At 43.8% G+C, this 22,338-nt stretch overlaps 1 protein-coding gene across 10 annotated transcripts in view; it reads right to left on the bottom strand.

Moving 5' to 3' along the window:
* CCDC85A (coiled-coil domain containing 85A) overlaps window positions 1-22,338 on the bottom strand; it is a 217,413-nt gene that overhangs the window by 84,934 nt on the left and 110,141 nt on the right. The window contains exons 1-4 of one of the 10 annotated variants that reach the window (XM_083832373.1): window positions 6,217-6,589; window positions 2,401-2,497; window positions 2,085-2,230; window positions 1,123-1,257 (exon numbers count right to left, since the gene is read on the bottom strand). The exons of the other annotated variants lie outside the window; for them this stretch is intronic. Coding sequence (XP_083688499.1) covers window positions 1,123-1,257; window positions 2,085-2,110 — 161 coding nt within the window. The 5' untranslated portion in view covers window positions 2,111-2,230; window positions 2,401-2,497; window positions 6,217-6,589. Of the gene's footprint in view, window positions 1-1,122; window positions 1,258-2,084; window positions 2,231-2,400; window positions 2,498-6,216; window positions 6,590-22,338 lie in introns of those variants that run through there. 10 annotated transcript variants of the gene reach the window in all.

Here is a 22,338-nt window from a genome sequence, read left to right as displayed (position 1 = left end):
CAAAGGTTTAAAAAAAAAAAAAAACTCCTAATATCTGAATATTGGGACAACTGGCTTTGATCCTACAAAGTTTGAAGAACTGGGATAAGATGCCATTAGAGAAGACCCCAGAACTGAGTAACAGAAAGTTGTGATTAAAATAGAAAACAGACCTCAGGTTTTTGGTATGTTTGTTTTTTTTTGTTTTCGATTTTTTTTCTTTAATTATTATTTTAAATCAGGAACTCAGTGCTATGGAAACAGACAGATGTTAGATGTCTCAGTTTGTCCTAAAACTTACTGGCTTCAGTAGGTGACTTTTCCATTACTGGCAAGGAGTACTGGATCAGCACTCAGTACTCTACTCAATTACTGAACTATCCCTCAACAACCCTCACATCACCTACTTTTTTCTTGTGTCACCTGGAATCCCCTTCCAGTTTCAGTAGTCCAAGTGGTAAGAACTTCCTTCCAATACCAAAAATGTAAAGATGTTAGAGAGTTTTTCAAGTCAGCCATGCATCAAAAAACCCCAGCTGATTTAGCTTCAATAAATGCATTTTTTAAGAGCAAACTTATTCCTTTTTTCACTGTCACTATAATGCTTTTTTTTTTTTTTTTTTGGAGGGGGAGTAAGCAGGGGGTCTTATAAGCACTGAAGCCAAAATATTCTGAAAAAATGCAGAACACAGAGCCTAGCTGCAAACAGATGGGAAGATTTGCCAGCTGCCCCATTACTGTTTTGGAAGCAAAACAAATTCTAGAACCAGACCATCTACAAATTTACACAAACCCAGAAAGTCCCCGATCTTGGTTGGGGAGCAGTGCTTGGACCAAATTGAAAGGAAAACATCCCTGAGGTTTTCTCCCAGTAGGATCTTTATGCTTCCCTCAAAAGTAGTTATTTCTAAATAAATAAATACAGCAGAATAGAATCAGTTATTTTCCCTAGATCCTTCTGAACCACAGGCAAGACCGAAGGACAAGATTGGCTGGTTTTGTCATTGTTACAAACATGGAAAGAAAAAAGATAAACTACAACCCGATACTGTTAAAGATGCTACTGGTTTAAAACCAAGTCCCCTTCTTCAAAGGGTGACAGAAATGTTCTGGTCCCCCCCAGGAAACTGAGAATCTCCTCACCTCTGTGCTACATTCTTCTTGTTTCTAGTCCTCCAGGACCATAAATCACTCCTGAGCAGTGACACATCCTTCTGCAAACACACCACCACTGGGCCAGGCTGGCTGTATCCCATTCTGGTCTTCAACAAGGATAATCTTAAGGCAGAGTGAAGCCATCAGATGCACCCATCCACACAGGACAAACACCGACATGTACCAATCCAACCAGGCTGACAAGCTACTCTTCTTATTTGTGTGTATGGGCACTGTGGCTGTTCATTTCACCACGATTCTGAGGATGGCATTTGGTCCCAAATCATATTCTCTACTTTACATCTCAATAATCCAATTAAAATGTACACGAACTAATTAAACCTAGTAGATAATGATAGTAACAATAGTGCATAGCAATTTAAAGTGTTTTCTATCTTAAAAGCACTCTACAGGCATTAACTAATTAGTGGATAACATGAATTTAAAAATCAATGCATGAGAATAGCATATGTTTTGAATTAACATTTCAATTATTCTCCTCTGACCACTGCATTTACAAAATGCTTCTTATTTATTCTTACTGATGTGTAACAATTACAAAGGATTCCATACAACTTATTACCAAGTAATTATGGCATTTCTGAACTATCCTATACACTCAGTGGGAAATCATGTCTGCTCTCTTATTCTCCTCCAAATTCTGCCGATTTCCACAGCCCCCTCCTGAATTAATCTGTTTTTCTTAAACTTGGCACAGTATAGGGGATTCTGCACTGCACCTTCAATCCTATAGCAACTACACCACAGCAGAACCAAGGTAAAGCTCCTCAGGAAAAGCCAGGGCAGCTGCTGCTACTTTGGGACTGAGGTGCTCACAAGCCGACACAACAGCCAGATTTGGGAAGTCCCACAAACCAAACCCCCATCGCTTTTTCCTGTGGGGCAACTATTCTCACCTGAGTGAGTGACTGCAGCCTTCACTGACCTACCTCAAAAGCCCCACTTCTGGTACCATTCGTGCTCAAAGCAGTGCAGAGCCTGCCACGGGCTGACTGCTCCGGAGGTGCTTCTCGGCCCTTTTTCAGCTGGAGCCTTCTGATTGCGCCACAGCAGCTCCGATGTAACACAAGCATATCTGTACAGGGGCCAAACATGGAAGTCTTCCATTAGAAGGAACCGAGGCTTTCAGAAACAGCAAAACAAAGACACATTTTGGCAACTCATCTTCCCCTGCTGCCAATTTTAATCTTACAGTTAAAATTACTTCCTTTCAACATCTGTTGTTTTTGTGGCTAATGGACTGACCTTTTTGAGAAGGGAAAAGGTCCTTCTGTTGTCTTTGTTGTTGTTGTTGCTTTTGTTGTTGTTGGATTTTCCAGTATTTATCAAGGGTTTTCAGGTGCTAAAAACAAAAACAAATCCCTGAGGCCATAAACATTCATGTAGACTAGCTGTCACACACAGCCTACAATAAAATGCAACCCCCTCTCCCCCCCCAGCTGACAGGTAAACGTATTTGCTTTTTCTTTATGAAGAGAATTTTCAGCACAGGGTTGCCCTGCTGATGCTTTCCCATCACTGCCCTCTCCATCTGCAGAGAGCTTAGGCTTGTCCTCCTGCTGTTTCACACACCTTTTTAATGAAAATTAATTCAGATTGCAGCATTTTCCCCTCTAGATGTGCAGGCGGGGACTCTTTATGCTCCGCTGTTCTCCATCTTTCTTTATGGACCCATGCAAATTGCCCAGCCAGAGCTTCCTCTAAGACCCTCTTTTTTCTCATGCCCCTGTGTAATTGTCAAGCATTACACTTGAACTTGTAAGCGTAGAGGGACAAAAGCATTTATCCAGCTGATACAGTTACCTCTTTCAAATGACTTCTCATGTCTTAACTCTTTATCTGGCTGTAAAAGCCTCTGAGCAGCTGGTCTGGTATCTATTCTAACTTGTCGCGCTTTTTTTGTTATTTTTTTGTGCTGGTTACGTGTTTCCAGTCAATGAAATCAATAGAACACTTCTCATGTTATCCCTATTACATAAATAAATATAGATTTAATGCCTCCAGCATATAGGTTGAGGTGACAAGGAAAGGGGAGCCCACGAGTGAGAACCTACAGGAATCACTCAAACCCTGCTGAATACAGCTCTAATAGTTTAATTATCAGATTTTTTTTCCATTTAAGTTACAGAAATACCCACAAACTTCTAACTGGAAGGGCCACCGAGGATTTTAATTGTGCTTATTAAACCATTTGGTTCTGAACAGTAGGGATGCAAACATTCTTTCTTGAGCCAATTATTTTTTTATCATTATTCTTTAAAATAGCTTATTTCTTTAAATTAGAAAGAAACTAGCCGGTGAGATCCACATAGCAATGTTTCAATGCTCACTGAATTTTATTTTCAGACACGAAAAGAAATGTATATAACTACAAATACAAGTTTCAATCAAAATGCAACTGAACACCTCAGGAAAGTGTTTCTGTACACACTGTAGAAAGCAGAACTGTGTTGATTCAGTGTTAATAAAGTTTTCTGGACCCTGATTGGAAATTCTCCCTGGTAAATCTCAGTAGTGGGATGGTATTAAACTTTTACCACTATCTGTAAGATGGTTCATAATAGCAGTAGTGAAGTAAAGGCATTGAAATAATAAGAAAAAAAGAAAAAAAAGTCATTACTTATAATTCATAATGGAAGGACTAGTAATATTTTTTAAAGAAATTACTGAAAAGTGTTAAAACACTCAGAACACTGAGAGTTGAAATATTTGGTTGCTACAATGTAGGAATCAGATATGATGGGATTTTCCAAGCAAACCTAAGACGGAAGGATTGCTGGTACTCTGACCTGGAGCCCACCCCAGGAGCTCAGGTGAGTCCATCCAGGTATGCAGTGACCACTGCTGCTATTATTGCTCTGTGCCCTGCAAAGAAGGTAAAGAGGGAAAACCATCCAATTTCTAAAGCATGGGAACACACACCAGAAGAACAAGCAAGTTTGTTCCATCTCAGTAGGCTTGGGAGAGATGCTGGAGAATAAATGAGCACTGGAGAGGAATAGTGTTCTGAGCCTAAGATGCAGGCACTGGCCCAGAGCACGAGGAAATTTCCATTGCTGTTAGTACTATATATCATCTGGATAAACGAAGGCTTTCCTAAACCATCATCTTCCCATTGCCTTTCAGTAGCACTACACTTAAATAAATAAATAAACGATGAAGTAAAAACCTGAGGACTGCAGGAAATGCAAAGCATTTCTCTTTTATAAAAATGTTCTGAAGGAAAGAAGTATCATATGGAGAAATATTTCATAAAAAATTACAGCTTCATAGCTATCCCATTTTGCTTTTCCATCTATAATTTCTACCCACCTGCTCTCCCACCCACATACCCCTGCCATTATTAATGCTTATGAAAGAGCATAAAGTTTTCATAATAAAGAATATTTTTGTCCATTGTCTAGAGAATAATATAGCTCATTCAATATGTTCCCTTGGAGGAAAAAAACATTTTGGTCTGCTGCAAATAAATGCTCTTTCTCAGGACAATGCCTTGCACTGAACTACCTGATTTTCTTTTGGATTTATAAGGGTACAAAACAGCTCTGACTGGAGATAGTGATTTTCCTTGTGGTAATGCTCTAAGACAAATGGTGTCAGATGTGCTGTTCTTCATGACATTACATACTATCGTCTCATACCAAGTGTTACATGTAGAACACGGAGATATATTTTTGATCCTAAAAGCTGATTCTGTTCTTTTCATCTCCTCACTGAACAAAGACACAGACATGCTCAGGCTCAGGCTTTTGTACCCAAAACTCACTTCAGGGATATGCTTTGTTACTATTTATTTTTTGCTTCTGGGAAGTTATTAGCTAGAAATCTGATGATGGCATTACATTGTAAAGCAGCCTAAATAAGATTTTGCTTATGAAGATTAAGGCCAGACTTCAAACTTGCAAGTCAGTTGTGTGGCAAGGGATTTCAGCTGTTGGTGTTCTACCCTCACAGCTACAAGCTTAATGTTATGGTAAAAACAGAAAGAGCATCTCCAGCAAGCAAAAACTTTTTGGCAGAAGAGGGGGAAAGAGACGGTCCTTGAAGCAGCTAGCCTCCAGGCCATTCAGTGCCTTAGAAACAGAAACCAACGTTTGGACATGCCCATGGCAGCAAAGTAGCAGCCAGTGCTGAACGCAGAAGCGCTAGTACAGAGTGCTGGTGTCAGGCTGTAAAAGTGGTGGCCACCTGCAGCACGACCTAGAGGTTCCCCAACTAAAGGTAGGGTAAGCAGTCCCATGTTATTCCACTTTACAGTAAGCCAGTCTGGAAGGAGACGAGCAAGGGAAACTACACAAGGGCTGCAACAAAAGGAAAGGCTTGCAAAACACTGCCCTGTCGAGGACATACACTGAGGTTAATGCTGCCATCCAGGAATTCAGGGCAGATAACATAACACAAGCTGCTCGAATAATGAAACTACTTCAACAGGAGTAGACACGATTCCCTGTAGTATGCTGAGTGCTTTTCGTTCATGTAATCAAGCTTTCCTAGCGATGCCCTCTCCCAGTAGCCTCTAAAAACAGAGGGAAGTGAAGGCACTTTGGGTTGCATGCTGCAAGGATACGGTACTGCTCTTCCCCAGACCCTCACACACACCTCATACACAGGGAAGGCAGCCTAAAGAATCACTGGAACAGAGACAGAGCTTGTGAGAGTCCCCAGGAAATATTTAGCAAGGAGGTCACAGTCCCCTTATTATCACTTCCCCAAAATAAAAGAAACAATTGCAGAGCAGCCTCATCTGTCCTTGAGAGGTACTGCATGAGGAGTGACTTCAGTCAGTTTAGTAAATTTCGAGTTGTTATTTAGTGAACATTTGTTAAAGAATAAAACTTATTTATTCCTTTAAATTTTTAGAAGTTACTCAGAGTTTGCCCTGACACTGCAGTAATCAAGAATAAAAAAGCAAATAAAATGTGATGATACTGACAACCCAAGAGCGATACTCTTGTCTCGTTTTTATCTACCTATGTCAAACACAGTCTAAATAAATGTTCTCAGCGCCTGGTTTTGATTCGAAATGCTGGCCCAGATTTATCTGCCTGTTTTTGCACCAACCTGAGCATGCGAGTACGGAGCCCATCACGCTGAGTGCTCCATGAGGAGAGAGCGGCTCTGAGAAGATTGCACGGCTCCGGGAGAGCCCATCGGTGTGCCCAGCACCCAGAGAGCCTCGGGGACGGGGCTGAGGGGACACCTAGCCCAGGCCAGCCCAACCAACAGCTCAGGGTTGCCCACGGGCTGCATCCCCTCTCCCTGCTCGGAAAAAAAGCCAGCAGCTCGCCTCTCCCTGTAGGAACCTTGAAACCTGGGCAGGGACCATGCAGCCACATCTCCCAAGCTCCCCCACACCGTGGCCCAGCCGGCGCCCCCGCCTGAGCAGCGCTGTTTGCTCCTCTCCTGCGGGATTCTCCTCACGGCCCTGCCCCACGGCCGCAGCCCCGGGCCCCGTCCCGCCCGCCGCCGGCGCTGCCCTCAGGCGGGGCGGCTCGGCCGGCAGGTGGCGCCCGCGGCCCGGCGGAGCGCGGCCCTCACCGCCCGGCCCGAGCCCGGGGCTTCCCTGAGGCCCTGCGGCTTCGCCGGCCCGCGGGGCCCGGCTGGGCAAATGGCGCCGCCGCCTCCCTGCCACAGCGCCCCTCGGCCCACGCCGAGCCCTTGGCCCGCAGCTCTGCCGGAGCTGGTGACCCTGGCACCGAAAACGGGCTGCTGCTGGCAGCGGTCACGCAAAAATAATTGCCATTTCACAGGGCCTCCTTCCCCTGTTGCCCTCTATCTGCGTGCAGCTATTGCTAGCAGCATTTTATACATCCAACAGCCTGCAATTTGAGGATCGCTGACGTGATTCTTAAACGTACGAGGCTTTCAGTAGTGTTTGACAGAGGGAGACACCTCAGGCATCACTTACAGGTGGAAAACTCAGGCAAACATTTGTAAATCTGAACAGGATGGAAGCCCTGCTCCGATTCCTTATTGTTCCCTCCCAGCATCGCTATGAGCCATTGCTACTAGGCTTATTTTTCAGATGGGAATCCCTGTAAAGATGGGCTCAGTAAGGATAACTGAAATGCCTCAGGCTGCAGTGAGTCACGACTGAGGCAGAAAAGACAGAAATACCGAATCTGCAATAGCTGCTCTAACCATCAGGGCTAGCACCCAGGAAACTTCCACTGGGCTTTCCTCTTTCTCTCACACACACGCACACAGCACACAAGCACACACAAATGCAATCAAAATGAAATAAAATTAAACTGGGCCTCACAATTACTGCTCTCACTCTGTGCTGAACAAAGAACTTGGGCATGTTTTCAGAAAAGTCCACAGTCCCTCTGGTTACAGTCCATAAGCCTGAAAGCAGCTGATAAAGTAAGCACCAAGAAAGCCAGAACTGGTGTATTACGTCCATCGCATCTTCTCCAAAAGCATTTGTGCCTGGAAACGTGACTGGGAGCCATCCTTGTACCCCAATCATCACCTTCCTTAAAGGAAGATATGAAGAAAAAATGCCCCTCTAATTATTGTACTTTACTAATATTGTACTTTACAATAGCTCAATTTCTCTAGAACTGGACAATTTTATTGTCTATAAATCCAGGGATCCCTGCCAACGACCGCTGGGAAAAGTACCATAGGCTTGTTCAGGCTTGTGGGGCTGAGTAAGTCCATTAGGCTTGCAAGGAAGAACAAGCTCAAATAAAACTGCACACATTGATGTGCCCTGCCTTAATTAAACTGTACAATTGTCACACAGCTGACACCCACAACACTGCTGACACAAAGGAACCACATATGTCCCTCAGTTAATAGTGCTTTATTTTCTGTCCAAACTTTTCAGAGAGGGTTTTGTGAGGGGAGTCTCTGTTCAATGGGCATAAGAAGCTGAACCATGTGGTACCAGGTCTCATGAGCTTCTGGATGAGTTTCACAAAGCACTTGAAAAGTCAGTATTTTTGAGATAATAATTGGAAAAGATGTATACCTTTTTGTGAATCTGTGATTTTTGATATCAAGATTTTGTGAAATAGCTAACAAGTATTGACTGTTTTTCCCCAAGCTGATTACTGCACTCATACAAAAGTATAAGATTTTGTGGAGTTTGGGGAAAAACAGAAAAGCACAGATGATGCTACTCGAGTTTTCCATTTGGACTTTCCCCTGCTTATAGAGCCTCTCCATCTACGTCAGGATACCTAAGGAACAACCATTCCCACAGGGCAGAAACCCATGCCTTAAAATCATCCCCAGCGTCAGGGTTCCCTGCCCTCTGCCCAGTGGCTGTAGCTGGCAGCGATCTCCTTACCCACCTCCTCCAGGCTGTTTCGAGACCCAGGGGACTCCGGTCAGTCTCCAAATGATGGCCATAAATCAAGGCAGTGCTGGTTTGTGGTTGGGAGCAGATGCATGTATATATACACATGTACGTATCAATGTGACCCAGACAGAAGAGCGAAGGTAGAACATACTGGACAGACCCCAGCAAGACCACAGCCACTGCCATGCTCATCCTCTACCCATTCCCTGAAAGGTCTTCTCGCAGCACTCAGCACAGGCGTTCTCCAGGGAAGTCCCCTCTCCAAGGGGTTCTGCATTGAAGCAAGGAAATTTAGAGCGCGGGCAGGCCACAAGATCAGCCCTCTGGGACAAGCACTCTGCATTGTCAGACACACCCATGGCACTCAACACTTCAGGGAGCAGGAACTGAAAAGCTAGTCCAATGTTTGCCGGGCATAAGGATTCCAGGACATATTTTTCAATTGCTGTATTACATTTGCACTTCAGAATAAAATATAAGCATCTGACTGATTACATAGGTTTCTCTCCAGAAGGGGAAAAATCTATCAGCCCTGTGCTATGCTTTTAATATTGCCAGACCTCAAGTAATGAATGTTTGCCACAGGTGTTTCAACACTGCTCTGTCCACTGTTTGTGAATGTATGATCTGCACTTTCCTCTGACAGCTAATTAATTGATTCTTGGAGAGAATCTGCTTTCTAAAGGTGAGCAAAAATGATTTATGCAAAGATGCATTTTTGTCACAGCAAACGTGGCTTTAAAGGAAATAAAAATTTTCCTTGGAATATGATAGAAAAAGCATTTCAGCAAACAAAATTGTGTTGGCTCAAGTTGTTTCTGAGAAGAAAAAAATATTTGTAATTTTTCCTTTGTTCTATTACTTGTGAGTTTAGATTTAAAGTTATTTTCTTTATGCCTGCTTTTATCAACATGGTATCTTTCCAACAATCTTGCTCATTCTGGCTGCAGAAACTGTGGCACATAATGTTACGGCATTTGCAACCCATTACAGCCTGTTGTTCCAATGATTTGCAATAGAGTGCAATATAAAGCTGTTTATAAGGCAGTTACTTGTGTATATAGCTTAGCGTAACTGAAAGATATTGAAAAGAAAGGCTTCCAGAGCCATCATCTGTTTTATTTGCTTATAAAACTATTTTGGAACTTCAATATTCAAGTGTAAATTTAAGCCAAATTAAAGTGCTGAAATGTTTACTGAGTCATATTTTAGGAACAACTAACTTCAAAAGTATTAAGAAAACAAAAAATAGGATCTGAAGACATACCTCTGCGCAGAATAGGAAAATTCAAACAGTACAGTTTAGCTAGAAAACAGTGCATTCAGTGAAAGTGAGAAAGCAATAAATAACCCTCTCATAAGGGCACCACACACTGACAAACCTCACCAAACACAAGAGGCTGAGAGCCATGCTGAAGCCCCTTTGAACATCAGGTGAAAAATGTAAATCCAGTGCATGCTGACTTTTCCTTATAAGAAGCAGGTTTTTGGCAGTTAAAAGGACTGGAACTTTGCTAATTTCAGTACAGGAGTTGAAAGGCTTTTGCAAACGATCTGGATTTAGCAGCTCTCCTGGGAAGCAAATGTGTTGTTATGCCCATTTAATAGAAACAGCGCATTAAGCAGATATTTACAACAGGTTTTGCCCTCATATTTTAAAACGTCAGCAATGAGGTAGAAGCAATTTTGAAGCACTGCTGTCCTTCATGGGGTTTCAGGAATGCTTCTGGAAGGCTGAACTGTTGGTTTGATTTGGTACCGTAATTTCTGTGTTCCCAAAACTGAGGCAAGAGAAGCTAAAGGCCACCACCAAGAGTAAGGAGGCTGGCAAAGCCAGGGAGCAAGTTCTCCTACATCACACTAGTAGCAAACAGTGTCTGCTGACCAATAAACCCCATCCAAGTCTGGGGCAGCAGCAGGGACCAGACTTTCTGGGAGGGGAGGCAATTCCCTCCTAGGTGCTCTGTGACGGCACTTGGCAATTTTTGTTGCTTCCACTGTTTTGCACTATGGAAAAAAAGCAGTGTAAAGTGGAAAAAGCACACGTTTTCAGGGAGCACAGGGCCAGTTCCTGTCAGTCTGTACAGTGTGCCATGCACAATGGCCCAACTATTTTTCTTCTCTGCAAAAAACATTCCCCTGAGCAAGCCCCGATCTGCAGTTCCAAACCGACTGGCAACCAGCAGCAGACGAGCGCTCCAGATCATGCTGCATCACAATACAGTTACAACTATTTAAAACCCAATTAATTCTCTTTCATACTTTCCCATCAAGCTGTAAAGTTCCAGTTGGCAAGGCTTTTTACTTTGATTTCGAATTCCTGCTTGGAAGATTAACTGAAAATGGATTTGGCTTGAACAGCTGCACCGAACATATTTTGTTTTATTTTGTTGCCATCTCAAATAACAATACTTAGCACTCTTCATCTTCAAAGCATTATACAAACACTGAGTCACATCCCCTCACAACACTCTCGTGACATCACCTCCTGTAAATAAAATCACGCTCCTCGCAAAGAGGTGGAGGCTGAGCAAGAGCTTGGAATTTGTGCAGGGTCAAAGGAAGAGCCCTTGGCAGAGGCAGATGTAGAGGCTGGAGGCTCACAGGCCCCCTCGGTCCTCACTTTAATCATCTCCACTCTCTCCACGTCTTCCTTCAGGTACCACCCATGGTAGCTAGTGAATGCATGTACTTGCAGGCACTTTCTGCTGCTGCATGCCCTGCCACCTGAAGTCAAGCAAGCTCGGCGGGCTTGGCGGCAGGGAGCTCCTTCTCAGTCACTGAGGAAAGAGGGATCTCAGGCATGGTTATATACAATGCCCCTGCCCTGAAGTCACTGAGGCACGTCCATCTGGCTACATCCAGCCCGGGAGGATCACCCTTTCTGTCAGACACACTTGACTCGAACAAAGCAGCGGTCTCCTGAGGAGCTCGCTGCCTGTGAGCAGAAAGCAGTTCCTGAGTGGAAGGCCAAGTGGCCTTGGCCGCTCCCGGGCTTCTCGTGGGCTGAGGAACCCAACCAGCAGGGCTCGGCACCTGGGCTGGCAGAGACAGCCAGCCTGCCACAGGCACCGGGCAGCCCGGCCTCTGAGCGGCAGCAAGGCCTCCCCGTGCCCATCCGCTGCCTTCCCACCATCAAGGGGGTGAGGAGACGAGGTGTGGCTCCACCACGCTGTCCCCCAGGAACAGGGCACGTCCAGCTGGGACACACCATGGACTAACAGCCCTCTCTAAAACAGCTACTCTGCTTTGTCCCAGTTCTCCCAGCAACTTACTCTGAGCGAGGAGGTTCCACTCCCGCAACGCTGTATGAGTTTCCTGACTTCGAGGTTGGGCATGAGACTTCCATGCCTAAATTAGGAGCCTCAGGTGACTCTGAACTCAATGAAGAAAGGTACATCCTTTCAGGGCTAATTCTGAGACATTAATGTAGGCTACAGTGACTACAGAGAGAGCCTGTGCTCCTAAATTAGACATCTAAATCAGTAGTCTGTGTGAAGCAGATTTTGTGTTAATATGTCCCTATAAATACATATTCTCTGCTGTGCCAATTCCCATAAAGTGAACCAATGTCAAACATGCGGAGCATGTAGTTCTCATGTTTTTTTTTCCGGAAGAAAACTGACAAAGCAAATATACATTTTGCATTCCTTTCAACCTCTTGTTTTTCCCCTTATTTGGCTTCTTCCTAAATATATGAAGAGATCTTTCAGACCAAAACAAATAGATCACTCACTATAAAGCTGTAATGCTACCCTGAAAACCCCTTCCCGAAGTATTCCAAGGCACAAGCAAGAGACCTGCTTCTCCTATAGAGCACGACAGGTATGTGGAAACCAAATTTAGCAGGTTTTGTTGCACTTATGCCTCTTTCTGTGGTCTAGACCCCTCTGTTTCTAGACCAGAAGGCACAATGAAGAAGCGGCATCACAAAGAGGCTGAATCAGTCAGCAATTAAGGCACTGGCCTAGGGTAATTCCCAGGCCCATTACTCCTGGTGCACAGCTTTAAACAAGTTATTGCACCTCCATTCCTGTTACGAGGTAGCCTTGATCTCAGGAGATGGTCTCAGGTGCTTCCCATAACCAGCCCTAGTGCCAGTTCTTGAGTTCATGTGAAAATTGTCAGTCGAATTCCCAACAGTGATGCCCACATGGCAGAGTAGAGGCACGCTGCTGGGGCAGCGTGAGCAGGCTTGCAATGGTACCTCTGTGCTCTCCCTTCTCCAGAAAAAAAAATCAAGCCATAAGCATAAGCAGCAACAGCTCTGTCAGCCTGACAGACACTTCTGGCCCATTTCAAAATGGAAAAAATTGCAAGAACTCTAGTTTACAGAAAATGGTTTGGGGGCATTAAAAAAAAATTAATCTTTTAATCTGTATTTTATGTTCAGGTTCTTTAAACTGTACAATTGGAACCTGTCCAATTTAGTCCTCCACCTCTGCAGAGACAGCTCTTCTGTCAGGACTGCAATAATCTGAGGCATGCAGATCCTCACTGTTCACAAAAATTCTTGTCCCTCTGACATAATCTGAATTCTTCTTGCCTTGTCTATGGGAAATTCCAGCCAGGAAGAAGGATCCTGAAACTGTGAAAGCTGTAGCCAGTGACCCTGACCACCGAAGGACTACTCAAACTGTCCAAAACCACGCCTAGAGGTCAGATTACCCTTGCTGTTCCTCTCAACACAATGTATTTCTGATCTCTAATTAAAAGGAAAAAAAAATGAAAATGCCACTGCAGCTTTTCAAGTAGCATGTCCTACTCCCAAAGGCTGACATCGTTAGGAACACTGATCCAGCCCACGACTTCAGCAGCACTTTCTTGCATCCCAAGTCTCCCCCAAAGAGTCATTTATGTCCTTTCTATCATTGGGGTAGTAAGAACACATAAAGATACCAACAGCATATGAAAAACAGCAAGACTAGGGAGAAGATGTAGTTGAAAGAGCTTTTGAGAACCTCTTTCTCTTAGTATGCTCTCCCAGTTGCTGGCTTTTGCTTTATTCTCGATCTCCCCAGTTCCTTCTGAGTTTATTCTATCAATTTTCACATCCAGAGACTGAAATAAACCCATCATCTGGACTGGACTGCATCAAGTGTGTGAAAGAATTCATAGCAGCACATTTCTGAGTTGCAGAACAGTGAAATACTGCAGGATAAACTGTGTGATAGAAGAAGCAGGAACAAAATTTTGGACTGTTCCTCTTGGACACTTCTGGGCAGTGAATTAAAGATGTGCAGAAGGATGAGTTTAAAATTGATACTGCTCATCATGTAATGACTCTACCAAAGTTAACAGAGTACAAACACTGAAAGCTGAATCAGACTCAGATTCCCGTTGGTAATTCAATGTCCGACATTTTAGATCTTCCATTAACCATTACTGAAGTTTCAGGTACTATCTCTAACCAGTACAGAATGATATCCCTGTGTTTTATATATATATAACCTTCACTTCACAGGAGCATCGCTATTTTTCAGGTATAATGAAGTGATGAGCTGTGGAATAGAAAGGAAGGAAATGGTCAAGGTAACTATCTAGACACCAAAGGACTATATGTATTCATTACTTCAAAGTGAAAACAGAGCGCAGACAGGAAGGGGAAAAGGTTCGGTAAAAGCACTTTCAGCAGAGCAATTTAAAATTATTCACATATTCCTTGGAAAGAATCCATAGCACTTTCATCTGGTAATAGTAGTACTGTGTTAGGAAACAGCACTTAGAAATGTTGGATTAAATAGCTATCTTGTAAAAATCAGGTGGAGGCCATTAGCGCTATTCATCTGTAACCAGGCTTAAAACCCTCCTAAAAAAGCAGCGATATGCAGCAAAGGGCACGTTAGGAGGAATGAAAAGCATTACTGATACAAAACAAAAGCATGGCTGTCATTATTTGTCTTCTCCAAGGGTAAACTTGGATTGCCTGATGGTAACACCTGGTATCACACAAAAGAACAGCTTCATCATGCTGACTGCTTCACATGCAGCGGGCGTTCACAGACAGCGGCTGATACAAGGAAATGGGCAAGACTGGAAGAGCCCTTTCTTAGATCCACACTTACCCTTTGTAAGTTCCCCAGTTTCGCCATGCTCCTTCACACTTTCAGAATCTCTCAAAGCAAAGTAAGGGTAATAATTAATTTACACACGGAGGTGCTGCATGCATTTTATACACAGGCAGCCTGCAGCACAAAGGCCAAGATCCTCACTTGAGGTAAAGAGTAAAGCTGGGAGACTGAGGAACAAAACCAAGTGTGGGGCAGATCCTCAGTTTGCCCATACTTCAGTGAAATTAGTAGAATTGTACAGTCTAAGACAGCTGCCTTCCTCCAGTGCTAAGTGATACTGTTAGGAAAAAAAAAAAGGCAGCATAAGCATGACTGTATCTGGGTGCAGTTTTCAACAGGAACATTTCATTTCAGAAGGCACTGTTAGGTGCCAGCTCCAACACAAGCTTTTAACGGGTAAAATAGTAATAAAATAACACAGAAAATCTAGCGAACACTTGATTGTGAATCAGCTGATCTGTCCCAGAGAGCACAAATTGCAAACAAAGCAGCATGGGAAGAACAGCAGAGAAAACAGACCCCAATGAGTCCTGGGCTGAGAGGAAGCGCTGTGGACTGGAACAGCACGGATTCCCCCGTCAGTAATGGCTGTTACTCCAAATAGCTCCTGAAAAGCACTTTCATGAAAATTCCACTGCTAAAAAAATAAACAAGCAAGTAAAACGACCGCCATAAATACACAAATAAAGAGTAAAAATATGTGTGTGTGTCTATATGTATGTGTGTGTATGTATAAAAATATACACAGAGAAGGAAATGTTCTCAGTTAAACCTGAGACACCACACAAAGAGAATTCGGTATTCCTGCCAAGCCTACAGACAGAAAAAGCCATCAAAGATATATGGAAGATTTCTTTAAAAAGCAAGAGGAGAAAACCCAGGAGTCACCCAAGCCCATTTCATTAGACAGGCCAACTTAATTAATTTGTTCAATTTGCTACTCTTCTATGCATGGGTGTAAATGCAGACTCAAAAGCAGGAGGCTAGAGGTGATGGGAATGAAGCTCATTAGGAAGCAATAAAGAAGGAAGAGACGCCAGAAAATGAATGCTAGTTCACTGGGAGAATTTTAAAAAATGCCATTTGTCTTCATGACACAGAGGGAGAAGAGCTCAGCGAGCCCTTGCATATGGTTAGCTTGCAGAGACCTTTGGCTTCTGCTGGCCTTTGACCTCGGTGTTTCAATCAAGGCAACACTAAGCTGTGAGCAGTGCCACCTCTTAGCACCTAGTAACTACACTTCTTAAAGACTGCAAGCCGAACCCGGAATAAAAAATAAAATAAAAAAAGACCCTGAATACAGGATTTCAGCAGAATGTATATAATACACAATACCAATGTGGAAAATCTGAAAACCCAAGATCATTTGCACCCTAGTCTTTGACACACCTAACCTCCTACACGCTGACATTTCACACGTCTTGGTCCCCTTTGACCCCAAAGTCCCTTTTCTGCATGTTGGATCTCACTCCAATGCACATTTCCAAAGGAACAGGCACGAAGTGACCTGGGCACAGAATAATAGTCCTGACCGTCCTTTTCCTGCAGACCATGGCCAGAGGTAGTGCTGACGTACACAGAGCCTGCTGGTTAAGGATTTGCAGAACGTATCAGACCTTGCTACAAGCATTTATCTTTCCTGCCATCTTTCAAACTGACACCTGCCCGGAACCGGAGCTACGCCACTGGCTAGGCAAACGAACTCAAATGCAGGAGAAAAATCCTAATACCAGGGAGCTCCAGCTTTCCCTGGGGACTGAAGGGTTTGGTCCTTCCTTCTCAGGACCATTTAAACATTCCCTGCGACCAGCAGGAACCTCACCTACCCAAGGCAAAAGCTCTGCTCTCTCCCTAGCCCAATGGCAGAGCTCTCGCAGCAGGGGTAGACTGTGTGTTTGAACAAAGAGTCAAGTCTTACTTCCTTGATTGCTGAACTGCTGCCTGAAAAAACAAAACCCAACAACAACAAAACACACACACACACAACCACCAAAAAAAACAGAAATAAGGGTGGGCATAGAAGGAAGTTCATTTGTCAAAAACCTTTAAAAGGAGAGCAAGGTAATTGACTGGGCTAGTGGGATTGCTGCAGTCACTGCAAAGTTATTGAACTCCCAATGCAAGCTGCAGATCATAGCACAAACAGAACCAAGAGGTTTGGGAAATTTTAGCAGACCAAATATTTGAGTTCTTTGGAGTGGATTTTTCTTTTGCTGTTGCCAAGAAAATTCACTTGGGTAAGGTCCCCCCTGCTCCTGGAGCCCCATAGCAGCCCTACCATTGAGTGAAGGAGGAAAGAAGTATCTGAAAACCATTGGAGAGCCCTAAAAATTCAGCATAGCACCATTGTTGCCAGTGGGAACGCCCTTGAGAAGCGCTGCTTCCTCTCTCACGCAGGCTTTTACATGGATTTGTGGGGGGGGGAAACGTCACAAACTGACGGGAACTTCAGGAGCACTGTGCATTTTGCCAAAGTGTGTCACCAGCATCAACTGCAGGGAAAAGAAAAACACCCCAAAGCCGCCTTCCTGCCCTGCACAAGGGTTGGAGGAGAGAGGGAGAACGAAGAAGCTGCACAACCGCTGTACTGCCACACGCTCACAGAGCTCCTTCCTACTGCATGGCCACACAATATATATAGGAATATTACCCTCCCACTCTTCAGTTTAAACACTCTTGAACTGGGACCCTTTCTCCAGCCAAAGTTTTACTTTCTTTTGCATCCAAATTCATTTAGCCTGTTCAGGAATAAAAGGCTGGCTGCCCCTTATCAAGGGCAGGCTGGGGAGCAGAGCTGGGTGCATAGCCGTACCCCGGACTCTGGCTGAAAGAGGCACCCAGAATGCACAACCTGACCTCTTTTGTACCCAGCCTCCGCAGACAGCCTGGTCCAGAGAGGCCAGGAGCCACGACGAGTCATACCATGATCTCCAAGCTGCAACCACTGCACTCAAACATAACTGCACTTACCAAATTATGTAATAAATGCAAGCTGCTCTCCTAGGCGGTTTGCCATTGCCTTTTCCTTGACTGCTCACAACCTTCCTGAAGAAGAAGGTGTTTGCCCTTTTAGGCTCTCCGAGAAGAGCAGCAACGGTCAGTTCTGCCACAGGAGAAGGCAGGTGCACACCTCGCCTGTCCGGGCTGATGGGCATCACTCGCCTCTTCTTCCTCCCCTGGGCACTGAGCCAGCAGTCTTCCAGGGAATCTCTACAAACCGAGACAGCCATACCCCATAAATAAGTCAGACTCAATTATTTTATATCAAAACAGTATCTTAGCTTTTAATGAGTGCAACTGCCAATACAAAGAGTCACGCATTATGAATCACTATTTTCTCCTTCCCAGCACTTTCTAATTTCCTGCTAAGGAGACAAGCTGAATGGGGTCATTAATCTGAATTAGAAATACTGTGACCTGCTCTGCACTTTATCCGCTAACATTTTCTGGCATAGCAATATAGGACAGGATTTTGTATTTCAGACAACAGTAGGATGTGAGAAACGTAGGCTCTCATTTTAAATAACCCCAGGAAGAAAGGCGTTGTTACTAACAAACTCCTACATTTAAATGCAGCGCAGGATTCTTTCGTCTTGAAGCACCACAGAAAACACGTTGGCCAGACAGCAGATAACATGCTCTTTAAACAAGCTACCATGGGGACTTGTCTCCTTTACCTTCCAATTAAATATTGAAGTGTTTTTGAAAATACATAGATGAGTGAGATCACAAAATAAGTATAAATAGAAATGTAAGGCTTAAAGATACAAAAGCATATAAATTATAGTGACGCTCAGAAAAGGAATGACAAACATTGTCCCTAATTTCACTTTCTATTTACAATGCGACTTTCCTCGCTTGGGAGTCCCAAGGCCCTGACAAAAGATAGGTCACGCTGGGTCTGCACTGTTCAGGCAGAATTGCGCTCTGATCTCTGCAGACAGCTGCTGAAAGACACAAACCTCACAGAGCTCAAGGGGTCCGATATCTGAAAACACTTAGGCGCTCAAGTTGTGCTTTCTTTTTTCAATATTACCTTCATTAGACTAAAATGGAAAGTGCAAGCTCTAGTTATGGAGCACAGTCCCCTTGCGCGAGGCACAGAACGAATCCAGCCCAACAAAAATAATACGCCAGGACTGAGCCGAAGTGTTGCCCAGACTTCTTGCCAGCCGTTTTACAAAGGAATGCACTTCCCTCCGAATAACTTTCCACAAATGGATAATCCCAGCAAAGTCAGTGGGAGTTTTCCACCGGACTTAAACTGCTCATGGAAACAAGAATTTCCAGCGTGCAGCCCAAGGCCCCGACAGGCCCACGTGTGAGGTTGCCCGAGTTTCCAGAGCTCCTCCAGCAGGGCTGGGCCCATCTCAGTGCAGGGCATCTGCAACCGGCCGCCCCGAGCAGCATCCTGAGCAGCAGCAGCACGAAGGGAGCTCTGGCTGCGGGTGCTGACCCAAAGGCAGCACATACATCTAGCGCAACAGAGCGCAGCCAACTCTCACTACAAATTACTCAGTAATTATTCTCCGCTCCCTATATACATTTGAGAAGCCAATAAGGTTAGGAGCCAGTAGTAAAACTCTTTTTTTTCCCCCTTATTTCTTCAGTAAAGACCTAATTTTCCCCTGCCTGCAGCGGTTTTACTATGCCAAAGTCCCTTCAGCATTTAGTTTTACTTAGAACTAAGTCATCTTTCCTCCGACCCAGACCTCTGCCTCCCAGGGTGTTACATTTATTATCGGGTTTTGATATCATGTTAGAAAGCTATTTTATAGCGCAAAAGCTTTTTCAGCTTTGCAAATCTTGTTGCTAAACGTGTATTAAGGCAGACTACAAATTAGAGCCACGTAAATTAATTAAGGCCAAAGAGGCAGTTTTTGGGTTGTTCAGATTTCTCTGTTTCAGCTACTGGCTGCCCGTGCCCCATCCTTCTCCAGGAAGTGACAAGCAGCATGTCAGCATCTTCTCAGTCTGCTGCCATGGCAGAGGAGGAGGAATGTTAATGGGCTCCTGAAGTTTACGGATATTAAGAATTAGATTTAGAATTGCAGGCTGAGATCACTCCCATCTTAGTAGAACAGATTTTTCTACAAATGAGCAGTACTATGGTGTCCTCCTTCCTCACCTTTGTAAACCACATGGTAGGGGAACATGAAATAAATGTTAGTTTTGAAACTCAGTGAGCATTGACAGGTGACATTTCCTCCTTATTTGACATGAAGATGTTTACATGATGTCAGAGTTTTCTCTTCAATGCATGTAGATGGCAAACAATGCAATGTACAGGCTGCAGAACCACTTCCCCTCCCCCCCCCCCCCCATTTCTATTAATGCATGCCAGTGACAGCAGGCAGGATGGAACTGGAGAAAATGAAAAATGTCTATGTGATTTCCCACTTCCTAAATTTACCATCCCCGTACCTCCCTTTCTTGTTACCGGGACATTCCCATGTATGACACAACTGCTACCTTTAATTCAGAAAGACATTTTGTGCTGAAAAACACATTAAAAAGAGATATAAGCTCCCATCGTGATTATTTATTTTTTTAAATTATAATTAAACATATATACACTGACCTACCTGCTAAAAAGAGCAAGGTAACCTTTAAAAGTCTGGGCCTACACAGAGGTAACCTATCTGGTGTGCAATCAGTTCTGACTTCCTTTTATTCAAAAGAAAGAATTGCAAACTGCAATGCTTACAGCAGTTTGACAACTGTTTTAATACCAGGAAACGACTTGCTCTGCACTGGGCCAGCACTGTTTTCTTGTATTTTTTCCTTTTTCAGCCACTGGCTATAAAAAAAAAAAAATAAATTTTGGCAAACAGTAAAGAGCACAGGAATTGCTGGTCAGCAGTCTTGCTATTTCAGCATCGTGGCTGTGCCAGCTGCTTTCAGGAAAGCCACCTTTTCTGATCAAGCTTTGCAGGTTGCTACTGTCACCAGGGCTCGTACAAACACTCACTTGTGGCTGTGCCCCCTTGGCCAAGCACTTCAAATAGTCCTCCCTCAGCTTTGAAGGCGATCCAACAGTCATCTCATCAACCTTCTTTACTGCACACTACTAACCTTCAAGAAATGTCATTGTTTTGCAAAGAAAACCTCATGATTTTCCACTGACACGTTTCCACTGCTGAGCAGTACCCCTGTCCTCGCAGTGGGTCACAACATGTTCAGAATAATGAGCTCTACCCCCGAGCAAATTCCTTGTCCAGTTTGAATTGTGACACCAATAGGTACATCCTAAACTCGCTATTATCTTTCCAAATCCCAGTAAAGCTGTAACACATTCTAACACTTTTTTTTTTCTTACGCTGCCATCCAGTTTTTCCAAAGGAAACACAGCAGTTCTTTTCATGAGCTTTTTGAGAATTTTGGAGGCTGACACTCTGCCATGCAGTAATTCCTAGAAAAAGTACAGCAGAACAACTGAACATTTGAACTCCCACAAATAACCTCCACAATGATTTTCCACATGACCCAGAAGAATTATTTTTAGAAGCAGAAAAGTAGTTTTATTCTCTATTTCCACTTAATCCCTGTGATGTTGGATAGGACATTCAAGAAGGATGAGTGTTATTATTTCTCCGTGATGCGTATTTGTTTGGAAAAACTATAATTCTTAGAAGTACCAGCCATGATGAAGACATGCTGTTCTAAGTACTGAGTAACTCATGGTAAGAGACAGCTTCTGCCTCCTGAGAATTTACAACCAAAACAGATGAATTAGAGAAAATAAGACGACGAGAAGCTCATTTTGCAGGCAGGGGTTCTTCAGTTTCCAGTTTCGCCACGCCGTTTTGTGGGAGTGAGGACAAGTCACCAGTTGTTCTGGACTTTAGACTCTCTGCCCTGCTCAGCCACAGGGAGCCTTGACCATCTTGCTGTGAACTGACAGGTTTTGGCACAGGCTCTCAAATGCAGCCTCACCTGGGATCCAAGCAGGCAAACTCCCCTACCTTGCTTTTCGTGCTCCTTTTTTCACTTTCCAGCACTGGGGGCTCTGGGTGCCATTGGGAGGTCAGGGAAGATGCTCAGCAGTGCCGACCACACCACAGCTTTTCCAGTTTTGACATTTCACTGGCTTTGGAGCCAAACAACATTCATGGTAATTCCACAGCATCTCTATTCTATTCACTCCTCAGATGCTCAAAACCACAGCAAGTAACAAACCCCTGACAAATAACAAATGCTCTGAGAGCCTTATGGGAGCCCAGCGTTTCTTACAGCAGCTCCTCAAGCCTACCAAACCTTCGATTATTGCAATACTAAGGGGAGATGCATAATGTGGTATCTTGTACAAGACAGTATCACTTCCAACACGATTTTAATTATTTGCTAATCTCTTGCTTATTTTTACAGCCTGAGGACAATCAACAGCTAATGACAAATGCTGCATGAACAGCTTTTTCTGTACAATACTAGACAGAACTTTGATTTGCATGCTGCAGCAAATGAAGCCATAAATTCTATTTACTGTAAAAGCCTGTTACTATATATCATATTCCAGAATAACACAAATTCTGGTGCAAGCAACATTGCAGCACGTGGTTGTGGAGGAGCCAAGGAAACGTGGACAGTGTGATCTATCAAGTCCCAAGAAAACACTGCTGCTCTCCACGGATGGGTGATTTTCTTACCAATTAGTTTTTTGGTGAGACAGAATAGGGTTTGTGCATGGAAAAATTCTGAGATCAAATATATACGTATAATATATAAAATGCTGAGATCAAATATTAAAGCTCTGGCAAATAAAAACCCCAGCACCTATTTTAATAGATATTTTAGGAGCTA

This window comes from Anser anser, assembly GCF_964211835.1.
Source record: "Anser anser genome assembly, chromosome: 3".
Classification (NCBI taxonomy): Eukaryota; Metazoa; Chordata; class Aves; order Anseriformes; family Anatidae; genus Anser; species Anser anser.
This window is presented reverse-complemented; position numbering and strand designations above follow the sequence as displayed.